The 11196-nt window shown below is 43.1% G+C and overlaps 1 protein-coding gene across 1 annotated transcript; it reads right to left on the reverse strand.

Annotated features, from left to right (window-relative positions):
- Positions 1-186: 186 nt before the first annotated feature.
- Positions 187-8199, reverse strand: skor2 (SKI family transcriptional corepressor 2). Its single transcript, XM_056432103.1, has 7 exons — positions 6220-8199; positions 5475-5538; positions 4646-4723; positions 2035-2100; positions 1775-1873; positions 1477-1544; positions 187-243 (listed from the first exon to the last, which is right to left on the reverse strand). The coding sequence occupies exons 1-7, from the start codon at positions 8197-8199 to the stop codon at positions 187-189; spliced, it is 2412 nt and encodes an 803-aa protein (XP_056288078.1).
- Positions 8200-11196: the final 2997 nt, after the last annotated feature.

Consider the following 11196-nt stretch of genomic DNA (forward strand, 5'->3'; position numbering starts at 1 on the left):
AGCTAAATATGGTTACAGCTTCCAAAAAACTATTTCAGAGGCAATTAAACTTTGCTGATCTTCCTCTAGATGCTTTGAGTTTTAAATAATTAAATACGTACATCCTCACCTGACATCTACCTTGTTGATATTTCTCCATTAAAAAAGCTGCATTCTCAAATTAATTAAAAAAGACTCACCTTCAAGCTATTTGTTTAGATGGGAGCTGATCTTTTCTTTTCTGAGGATGTTTGCGTAGGGAATCTAAAAGAAACACAAAGTCAGAGATGCAAATGTTAGATTATTCTTTTTGTTCTTTTTTACATATGCAGTGGAGTATATAGTCTTCATATGGCCTCGTAAACCTTGAGATTAAACATCCCCAAAAAACTGGTCGCCTATAAGCCACAATCAAGCTCTATAAGCTATTTGACTCATATGACTTGTCATCATTGATTCTGAAATTCCCTTCAAAATGCCTTTAGTTTTAAAATAGTGTATTATTTGAGGATTAATAACATTATTTTATTTCAAAAAACACATTTTCCAAACAGCAAAAAGAAGCAACCTACTGTAAACAATATAAAGTTTCCATCACACTGATGATGTAAAAGAAAAAAAGGAAATTTTCTCATTGAGATGTTTAGCAGCGATAATCAATCCAAATTCTCAAACGTGTTGCGGCAACATAAATCCAAAATTGTAGCCACGCAGTTCATTTGAATGTCTGCGAGAAATGAATGTATCATTACTCTCAGACAGATCCATCTGCTGGTTCTAGACACATTAGTCAATTGACATTTTTTTATATTTTATTTTCCCGTGCATGTGCACTAGTGTGCCCGTGCATGCTCATAAGGGTTGAATGCCTGTGCATGCGTGTGTGTGTGTGTGTGTGTTTGACATCACGTGCATACGAGTGTGTGTTGTTGCGTGTGTCAGAAAGCAAAGACAAACACTGTCTGTCAGCCTGTCTGCCAGCTGCTGCGGTGATTGATGTGGACGGAAACACTGAGACGACAGCAGAGGAACTTCTCACCCATGAAAGACAAACTCCACGATTGGCTCTGTCGTTTGATGGAAAAATAAGCAATAGGAGAGACGTCCAGTTCAGTCCTATATCGGTGGCTTTATTTAATCTTCGCTTTATTCCTGTTTTAGTCTCAAGGCATGGCTTCGGATTCCGTATTTATGCCTACAGTCTAACGTTGTAATGTTAATTGGTTTGTTATTGTCACATTTCCTCATGCGTTTTTTAAGTTCTTCTCTTCCCTCTTCAAATAATGTAACTATATTTTACTGGGAACCGCTTTATAATTAGTCTTAATTATATTCCTTGTGAAAATCATTACCATGATTGTTTTTCGACGTGAGCAGTGAGGCTTTTTTCTATTCATGTATCTATAAAAGGGTTTTTTCATTTGCCGTTTAAAGGCGTAACAACGATATTTATTTTCCATCAGTGTTCAGCGCTGATTGTATCATTAGTAATCTTACCATCTGTAACTGTTGAACCATCTCTTCTCTGTAGGCCAGCTCTCGTTTCATCTGGTCTTGGAAATTATCTGAAATTAGCGTAAGTAGTTGAGTAACTGATAAAGTACAGTTATTATAACATAGCTGATGAAGGGTGAAAGATACTTAGAAAAAGTAGGGGGAAGGAGGAAGGTAGGAGGAGAGGAGGGGGGAAGAGAGGAGGAAATGTAAGAGAACGTTCAGAAAGATGGCGAAGGAGAAGGTGCCCTTCAGAGAATAAATAAGGAATGCCAGGTGAGTGGGAAAAAAGGTGACTTACGGAAGACAGGAAATGGTGAGGTGCCCTTCAGAGCGTGAAACTCTTGCTCCAGCCTCCTCCTGAAGTCGATCTGCTCAAGCAGAACCTTCTGGAGCTCCTCTGAAGGAGGAGAAATGAAAATACGAGGGAGAGAAAGAGAAAAGGGGAGTGGTTTGTTAGAAATGCAGTATGCATACACCTTTATGGTCGATTCATCTGAGAGGAGTGGGGATTTTTTTTTTATTATCTCCAAACTGTGGGACTCAAATTAAAATATTTACCTTTCTCCATGTTCTCGACATCCTTCTTTAGTGGCACAGGAGAGGCAGCACCTTGGCTTCGATCGCCTGAAAACATAGAGAGACTTCATTTTAGATGTTTGTGTCCCACATATCCCAAAGTCAGACAGTCTATCCTTTACATTGTGGCACCTCTTGCAGTTGTTGTTCCATCATAATCTGACACAACATCAGACAGTATATTACATATCCAACACATATGTGAGGCACATAATCATAATCTCGTCCTGGACTGAATTCCCATTGATCCTGGCGGATCGTTACTTTGCTTTTTGCATCTCCAGTATTCTGCATTCTTCACCGCCCCGTCAGCGGCGGCGTGCTGCAGTTCACTCTTTGGCCGCCAGGTGTCGGTGCAAGTCCGTGGTAACAGTTTGACGGCACTGGAGCTGGAGGCCTTTACTGCACTCACTCCTTGACAGGTTCCATCTTTTCATGCTGTCAGACCATATTGCTCTCTATTAGGAAAACAAACGAACACTACACGGGTTCAGAAATTAGAATCAATGGATGTTGCAACCTGTCGAACTGAAGTGGAGGTCTGCGCTGAAAAGTAGAAGTGTAAAAGGCTACTCCACCAATTTGGATAACATGTCTTGCAGGTTACCACGCTGTCAAACGTTTGCATGATAATGTCAGAACTGTCATTTGTACGCTCGTGAATTGTTTTGACCAAGAACAGAGTAAATCAACTGTCAATAAACATAAAACAGTATTATTATAGTTATGTTACATTATTATTACATGTCATTTAGCAGACGCTTTTATCCAAAGCGACTTACAATAAGTGCATTCAACCTAGAGAACAAACTAAGAACAACAACATTGTGTATACTATGTCTGTGTACTTCTTTTTTTATTTTTTTACTGCTGCAGGCAAATCTACTTGTTGCTTTAAAACGCCACAATCGTCCATCCTTTTTTCATCTCCATTGCATTTAGAATTGAGCAGTTCTCAAAGTTTCCATTTGGTCCTCCATGTGTGTGTTTGCACTAATGTCTGAATCGTGACAATGAGGCATTGTGCGCCTTAAATGAAGCGATCCAGCAAACTCGACGTGTACGTTCTCCTCCAGTCATTTCACATCCCGGCTCCTCAAGCCTCCCCATGCTTCTCTCTCTCATTTAGAGCCGAGAGAGAGCTCTCCTCTCCTCACTCCTCCTCTCCTTTCCTCTCCTCTCTCTGTCTCATTTGACAAGCAAATTTGCAGACAGTGCCCGAGGATAACAACCTCGTTTGACAGTCAATTAACCGTGAATAGTCAAAGCCAAGGCGGTTTGCATTACATAAATGGAAAATTAGATTATTTTTTCTCCCTAGAAACAGAGGGAGAGTTTAAAGACAGTGAAAGTGGGTGGGGTGGGGGGGTGGGGGGGGACTCAAAGGAATCAGGCCTTCTAATCACGTAGAGCTTCCCACCGCCCAGGGAGACGTTTGGCAATCAGGGGAAAGGTGGTCTCATTTAATTTGTTTCGTGTAATTTTTCGAAATACATTATACATTATGCGCAGGGATCATTACGGTGTGTGTGTGTGGGGGGGTTTGGAAGTGTGTGTGTGCGGGAGGAGGAGGAGGAGGAGAGGGGGGGGGGTAGATATAAATGTTGGCACAGATGTCATAAAGCACTTTTAATGTCTTCCTGACAGATATAAAAAGGCAATAAGCTGTGATCTTTTTCAAACGGGAAAGGGGTTTTTGCGCTGAGGAGGGGGGAAAAAAAGGCAATTATGTCGGCGGGGATATGGGTCTAGGATGGAGATTGCGAGCGTGGCTGCTTATCTCTGAGCTGATGTTTTCTTGTTGAACTATAACGGCCCCCCTAAGAGTAACAGCCACGGCGACAGCGCCGCTTATGAGAGCAGCCGTGGCAGAGCGGCGGCAGAATCAGCTTTCCACTGCTGTTTCATCTCTGTGTATTTATATGACTCCCTGAACTCACGTCTGAGAGGAGGAGGAGGAGAATGAGGTGGATGAAGCTGAAGACTGAGGAGCTTTCTCTCACTGCTTTAAGTATTCTGAGTCTCATTTGTCTAAAAAGAAGAAATGCCATTGACACTAATGTATATTAAGTCATATGTTATTAATACGCGTCGTTTATTTCATGTATGGACATTTAAACACGATGCATTTTCATCCATGTGTGTGCTGAGTGACAACAGAGACCGGTGCTTTTGATGCCTTTATAAACATTTCCTTTAACTATAAATAAATGTGTTTATTGATATGTTAATAAACATTGTAGTTCCAAATTGCTATCTACCATTCACAGTAACAAGCTGCCGTTGCAATAATTAATTGTGTTGTTGCTTTTTTATTATTTCCCTGATGCAAATTTTCAATCATGATTCCATCTGAAGTTTCATAAAGAAAGCAGATTTGCTCTGCGATGTGAGAGTCAAATTACACTAGAGAATAGCCAAATGTCGAAATTAAATTAAGCCTGCTCTCCTAATAATTAGGCATTTGAGAGTAGCTAATATGCCATTTAAATTTGTCACTGTATTTTCTTCATTGATTGCGTTGTTGTTGTTGCATCAACAGCTGCTCTGCAACCACTCGCACACAAAACAACCAACAAGCGAGCATTCGCACCTGAGCTTTCCCTCCAGTAGTCGGGCGCCGACGTCTCACTCTCTGGCACAAAGAAACTATTTTGCTCTTTGTTTTCATCTGGGAGGAAATGAAACAGAGGAACAGGAGGAGAGTTTCAGTAAGGCCCATTGGTTGAGCTGGTTATCCATACACATGGAGATAACTAAGTGTGCGCATGGTGTGTTTGTGTGTGTGTGTGTGTCCTCTGTGTGTGTTCGTGGTGCACCACCACAAAACACTCAACGGCATTTTCTTCGGCGGAAATAAAAAGGGTCAGCGTGGGAGATGAGAGGAGCAAATGAAACGTCACTGGAATATGAGCCTCGCAGGGACACGGAGGCACTATAAAACCACTCACTCAGACACTAAATGAAACAAAGACGCTCTAATACAACTGACTCAGACATCTGATGGAACAGCTGGTGTGTAACAGTTTGGTGCAATAGATTGGGTCATGCTATTTGATGAAACAGTGTAAAACCCCTTCACACACTTGATGGAACCAAGACATTGTAAAACAACTGTTGGGTGAAAGACGTCGTGTCAAGCGACCCATACAAACAGTAGAGCAAACAAAGTGGTCTTTTTTCATATGAAAAAGAAGAAAGGGTTTTGGTTTCGCAAAAATGATTCACACTGCATCATTCTTATGAAATTCCAGCATTTTAGAGTTTAAAAATAGAAACAAAATCGAGTAAACAGTCTTCGAAAACAATTATTTTCGAAGAACTATTTTGTCTTTTGTCTCGTGTGTTATTGAGTAGACTTTTCAACCCGTGCGTCAGAAAATATGAAGTGAAAAGCCGAAGATGAAAATGCCTGTGCTCACCAGAAACACTGGAGTTGTCTTTGGTTGCGTACACAGGTAGTCCTTCGTCTCTGTTTTTGTGAGTCTGAAAACAACATATAGTCGGTTAGAATCCATATATATGTGATGCACCAGAGAGTTCAATTACAACAGAGCAGAACAACAAGTCCAATAGATAGTAATAGCGTTGTCATTTTCATTCTTTGATGTGGTTATTGTTTATTACAAGGTGGGCTTTCATTTGTTATTCTATAAGCACCTGCTTTATTTTCTTATTAATCTGAAGTCTAACTCATTACTTGGCAAATGTAATCTCCCCATTTGGTGCTCTGCTTTTCTTTTTTAATCAGCCGGTAACATTCATTTGTAATGATGCAATTTGGAATATACGGATAACACTTTTTTTCCCCCCGCATTTGCACGATGTTACTCAATTGAAGATTTCTCTCTGTTCTGGTTCAAAATGCCACTCGTAATTCTACCTCCCTCCTCCTTTCTCTCTCTCTGAGGCCTGGTTAATGTGGGAGTCGACAGGTTAAAGATTAGAGTTGCCCTAACAGGCTGGGGTGACGGAGGGAGAACAAACACGCCGTGGCCATTAAACAACCCACACCTGGGCCTATTAGCCAGGATCAGAGTGGGGTGACTGTTTCAATTTATACAGGGAGAAACCAGCCCATCAATCTGCTTATGCAGATCACATCACTGCCTGACTGCAGCACCATTTAAATAATAATTAGCTAAAGTGGCCTGGGGGGATATTTACGTTTTTGTAAGCTGGGTCCTCTCGGTGAGGTGGGGTGGAGCTGGAGAGAGGCAGGCTGGCAGTCGGGGAGGCAGGCAGGCTGGAGGACTCCTGCTGCGTGGGGTCCGAGGAGGAGGGAGGGGAGGTGCTGGTGTACACAGCACCACTCCCTCTGTCCTTCCCCCTCTCCTCTCTGTGACTGTCACTCAATGCGGGGATGTACAGGTTGGTTTGAGTCTGTGGCGGCCTGCTTGTGAAGATACCTTCCTCATCCTCGTCCTCTTGCTTCGACGACTCCACATCCACCTCCCCCTCCTCCTCGCTCTCCACGCCCTCCACCTCCCCTTCTCCTCCGCTGTCACTCCCGTAACTACAGCTGCTGCCGGGCGATAGCCGCTGGTGGCGGTCGGACCTGGCGACCGCGACCCCAAAGTCCTCCTCCGTTGTCCCAGCACCGTTGCTGTGGAGCTTGGCGATGCTCTCGGCATCCTTTATGACAGGTCGGAAGGCCGAGCCGTAGCTCGGCTTCCTGGTTTGGAGGGTCGGGGTGTCCAGGAGTTTGAGCCAGCCCTCTGATGTCACGGGGCGAAGGTCAGGGGCTACTGTTGCACACTCTGGGTCAAACAGCGCAGATCTGGGCGTCGTAGTCCCGCTGCCGGGGGCTATGGTTGCACTGACACTATTGCCGTTGCCAGCTCCAGCGCCGGGCTCGCCGGGGTCTGAGAGATCTAAAAAGGCCTGTCTGAGAGAGGGGTTGTCTGCCAGGGAGGAGAGAGCGTTGGGCTGAGGCTGGAGGTAGGTGGGGACAGGAATTCCTCCTGCTGCTCTTGGTGGCCAAAACATGCAGAAAGGAGGATAAAAGGTATCTTTGCGGCCGGGCCATAAAAGACCCGACAACCCCGTTGCTTTCTGGCCACCTGAAACATCACTATCATCTTTTTTCTGCTGGCAAAGGCCGAACGTCGGGAAGGGGTAAGGCGAGGGGAAGAGCGACGTGGGAGGGAACTTCTGCAGCATGCCGAAGCCTTTGCTCGGGACCGGGATGACAGGGTAGCTACGTGGGGCCTTACGGGGCGACAGACTGCCTCCATCCAAATCATCGTCGTCCTCGAAGCGGGCTCTTTTCTGAGCAACCAGGTCAGGTCCCATCATGTGAGGCAGTAACGAACCTGGGTGAGTCTTCATAGAACCCATTGAGGAGCAATGGGATGAAGAGGGCAGCGCTCTCTTTCGGCTGCCCCCATTGAACATAGCCTTGACGTCTTCCCATGCGAAGGCCATCTCGTCCGCCGGTTGTTTGTCAGAGAGTTTGAGGTGTCGCCGCCAGGAGTTGAAGTTGGCAGCGTCGGGCTGGGTGTACTTGGCTTCTGGTGTGCGGTGGGAATGGAAAATGAACTTATTTGGGGAGAAGTACATGTTGCACAAAGAGCACTTGATGCATTTGGCCCTGGAGCTGTTGTAGCGTGCTGGGATGAAGTTACCACGGCAACCCCAGGCGCACTCGTGCGTCACATCGAAGGCAAAGTTGTCGGGCAGTTTGGGCGGTGCGTTCTCTCCCAGAAAGGACTTGCAGAGGCGCTCGGCTTCACGTTTTGTGATCATGCCACAGCGGCGTGACGAGATGGGCATGGCACCGGCCCGGCGAAGAATCTCCAACTGAACCGGAGTGCACTGGACACAAGTGATGCCCAGTGCCACGCGGCGATTATGAATCTCATTGTAACTGTAGTTCTTGAGGAGTGTGTTGGAAATCTGCGCCAGGCAAAGTCTCTCGTTGTGATCAATGACCAGCGATACAATGGGAACGCCGTATAGGATGACCTGGCTGACCTGGTTCGGCTTGAGGGTTGAGGAGGAAGATGACGGAGAAGGGGAGGATAAGGATGAAGATGAGGAGTGGTGATGGGCAGGTCTGGGTGGTGTTCTGGGTTCCTGCTGGTAGGGGCCTGTTGAGCTCGTCATTATGATGTCATTAGTGCTCGAAAGATGTGTCTTGTCCATACTTGGAGGGAAATTGTTTGTGGAACGACCTATGAAAAAAAAAGATGAAAGAAAGATCCACAAATGTTGATTTTATTTCTTTTTTTACCCTCTAAAAATGGTCCTGTCTCTCTGTCTCTCAAATAATATGAAATACGATACTTATTTATGAAATGTGTGGAATTTGTAAAAAAAAGTATTTAAAAATAAAAGTGCAAACTGAATACACTTTTAAACTAACTAACTAATTGCATTTAAATTAAGTGTATCTGTTAACCAATTTGTCGACAAATACAATTACCTTTATTTTATGTTATTTTTATTTAGAAGTGCTTTAATATTACTACAACATATTAGATCATATATTTAGCATCTACACTACTCTAACAAAATAATTGTGGCCACAGACATATTAGAAACTAAATTGACGTTTCTCTACCTTAAAAAAAAAGGAAAATCAGAAAAAATATATATTTATTTCTCCATAAATATTATGCTTTCCTTTCGCAGTTCTGAACTAATAAGTGCATTTGTGTGTGTGTGTGTGTGTGTGTGTGTGTGTGTGTGTGTGTGTGTGTGTGTTCAACAGCATGTTGGACATTTAACAAACTGCGAAAGAGGACAACACACTCTTCTACAATAAAAGTACAATATTATTCACATTTCAACCCAAACATATTGGCACAAATTAAACTTAAACATTTATATATTCTTTATATATAGAAACAAATTGGAACCTAACTAGTTAATGCTTGTGTTATTTAAATGCAAACTAAACATGTTAAGGTAGTTTAGGAGGCAATGTATTGGCAACAATCATACGGCCGTTTTGTTAAACACTATATCAAACTTAATTTTCCGTTAAACAAATTGCACATTCAGGTGATACACGGGCTAAGTAATGTAAATACTTTCCATTTATTAGCATGGATTTCAAGAAGCGATACCACAGAAATGGTAAAGATTTTAATGGAACTTTAATTGTGGAATTACTAAATAACAAATTATCCAGTAATGTTTGGAATATAGCATAAATCAACATATTTTAACTTTATAGTAAAAGTCTGCCATTTGCTGAAAAACATATATTACTTGAAAATGGATTTTGAGTATTTTATAAAATTAAAAACTTTCTGAAATGTTTTTTTAGAAATCTTTCCAACAACTCAATTAAATTAAACATTTGCAACGCATCGCATTTGTAGTATGTTTTATGAAATAAAAGAGCATATTAACAACTTCAGAAAATGACGATTTTTGTTCAATCATTTCACGTAATTTACCGTTATTTGCGGTGAAATTGAATATTGTTTTAACAAATACATTGCTAATTTGTAAAGCATCTTCTCTCACATTATATTGAGGACAACATGACTATAATAGCCACATTCACAACTGAATCACAAGGTGTTTTTAAACGTAAAGCTCACATTTGAACTGGAACAATTTATTGCAGCGCAAACTCAGGTGGAATTGTGTGAGCCGAAGAGCAAACAACTGTTAAGCGGACAAGGAGCCGCAAGTAACAGCCAATAAACAAATTCTGAAATGACATTCTAACGCAAGAGTTTAGAGTTTGCCTTTAAATCGCAAGAAATATTAATGCTATTGAAACGTATACAATTTCATTTCAGCCCGGGACAAGTTAAATTAATACCAAAGTCACAAGCCTTTATTAACGCGTGCCAGTTAGTCAGGCGTCGTGTGGAACACTATTAAAAGGCAAAGGTCTGTTTATCTATTATTAACAAACGTGCGACGGCAATATTAATAAAAGTAATAATTCATGCAACGGAATGTGAAACATCCACACACAACTTCTCGTGCATTGTCTTCTTTAAATGTAAGCCTGTGTTATGTCCCTCGCGGTTTTCGTTAAGTATATGTTTCTAACGGTTTAGTTTATTACAACATTAAAGTCAACTTTACAGCAGAAATGGTGGAGCAGTCCTCACCTGACTCCCGAGAATACTCCCAAAACGGCCACCGCTTCAAAAAAATATGTTTAAAAAGTATCCCCGTCACGAGAGGAATCGATTTATCCTACACAGCTTTAAAAAACTCATGTTTTTATCCTACACAAACGAGCAGGTTTCACCGAGTTATATCCGAGAAACGCACGGAGACGGTACCGACTGTCGCGTGAGCTGCTCGTGAGATGTGAGTACACTGCGACGCTCGCGCCGGTTTTATTCGCTTTCCAGAGACACCGCGCGCCGTACTAATCCGCCTCTCTCCCTCTCCCCACCCACCCACCCTCCCTCTCTCTCTCTCTCTGCACTCTCGTGTTTGATTGGCGTGTGGCGCGAGCTCAGCCCACCATCCAGAACACACGCGCGCACTCTCACGCACACACTTTGTTCCTCCTCTTCTTCACGCGCTGCGCTGCCCGGTTCATCCGAACAGCCACAAATGACTTCTGAATATAACTGCCCCTCAAACGAAATCCGACAAATTAAAATATGGACGAACTTGAACTATGGAACCATTCAGCCTTTACGTTCGCGCGTGCAGGAAATGCACGCGATGCAACTCTAAACATAGTCCCCTATAATGGCAGCACAGCAGACGAACACCAGAATCACGATGAGTCCAAATGTCCCACTGTATTAGTGACTTAATGAATGAACGACTAGATGGATATTAATTTTAAGACAGCTGTCGCCATCAGATGGGTGTCTGTCGGTCGCCTGCATGTGCGTTTTGGGGGTGATGGTGCAGGGGGCGGGGTCATTGGCATTTAATAGTTTAGGAAACCCTCTAAACAACGAAGGAGGGTGACTTTTAATTCCCAACCCCTGAGATGCAAATCAATTACCAACATCAGCAGAGCTTGGCATCGAGAATGTGGCGAGGGGTGGGGGGCTGAGACAGTAGACAGTCTGGGGATCAGAATACTGTCTGATCCGTACAGCTGATTCTCACGTTGAAGGCTGCCGGTCCCTAGAGATAAAAGGCATATGGAAGCAGATGTAGCCTATATCTTATATGTTGTAATTGTGAATCAGAGGAGCTCCC

Source organism: Pseudoliparis swirei, chromosome 15, assembly GCF_029220125.1.
Source record: "Pseudoliparis swirei isolate HS2019 ecotype Mariana Trench chromosome 15, NWPU_hadal_v1, whole genome shotgun sequence".
Lineage (NCBI taxonomy): Eukaryota > Metazoa > Chordata > Actinopteri > Perciformes > Liparidae > Pseudoliparis > Pseudoliparis swirei.

What these genes read in the sequence shown, in the direction of transcription:
- skor2 (XM_056432103.1), bottom strand. Translation starts at nt 8,199, where the DNA reads ATGGACAAGACACATCTTTCGAGCACTAATGACATCATAATGACGAGC. An exon ending in AGGACCCAGCTTACAAAAAC is followed by an intron (nt 5,539 to 6,219) that starts GTAAATATCCCC and finishes TGTTGTTTTCAG; the next exon opens with ACTCACAAAAACAGAGACGA. An exon ending in CTACTGGAGGGAAAGCTCAG is followed by an intron (nt 2,101 to 4,645) that starts GTGCGAATGCTC and finishes CTATGTTTTCAG; the next exon opens with GCGATCGAAGCCAAGGTGCT.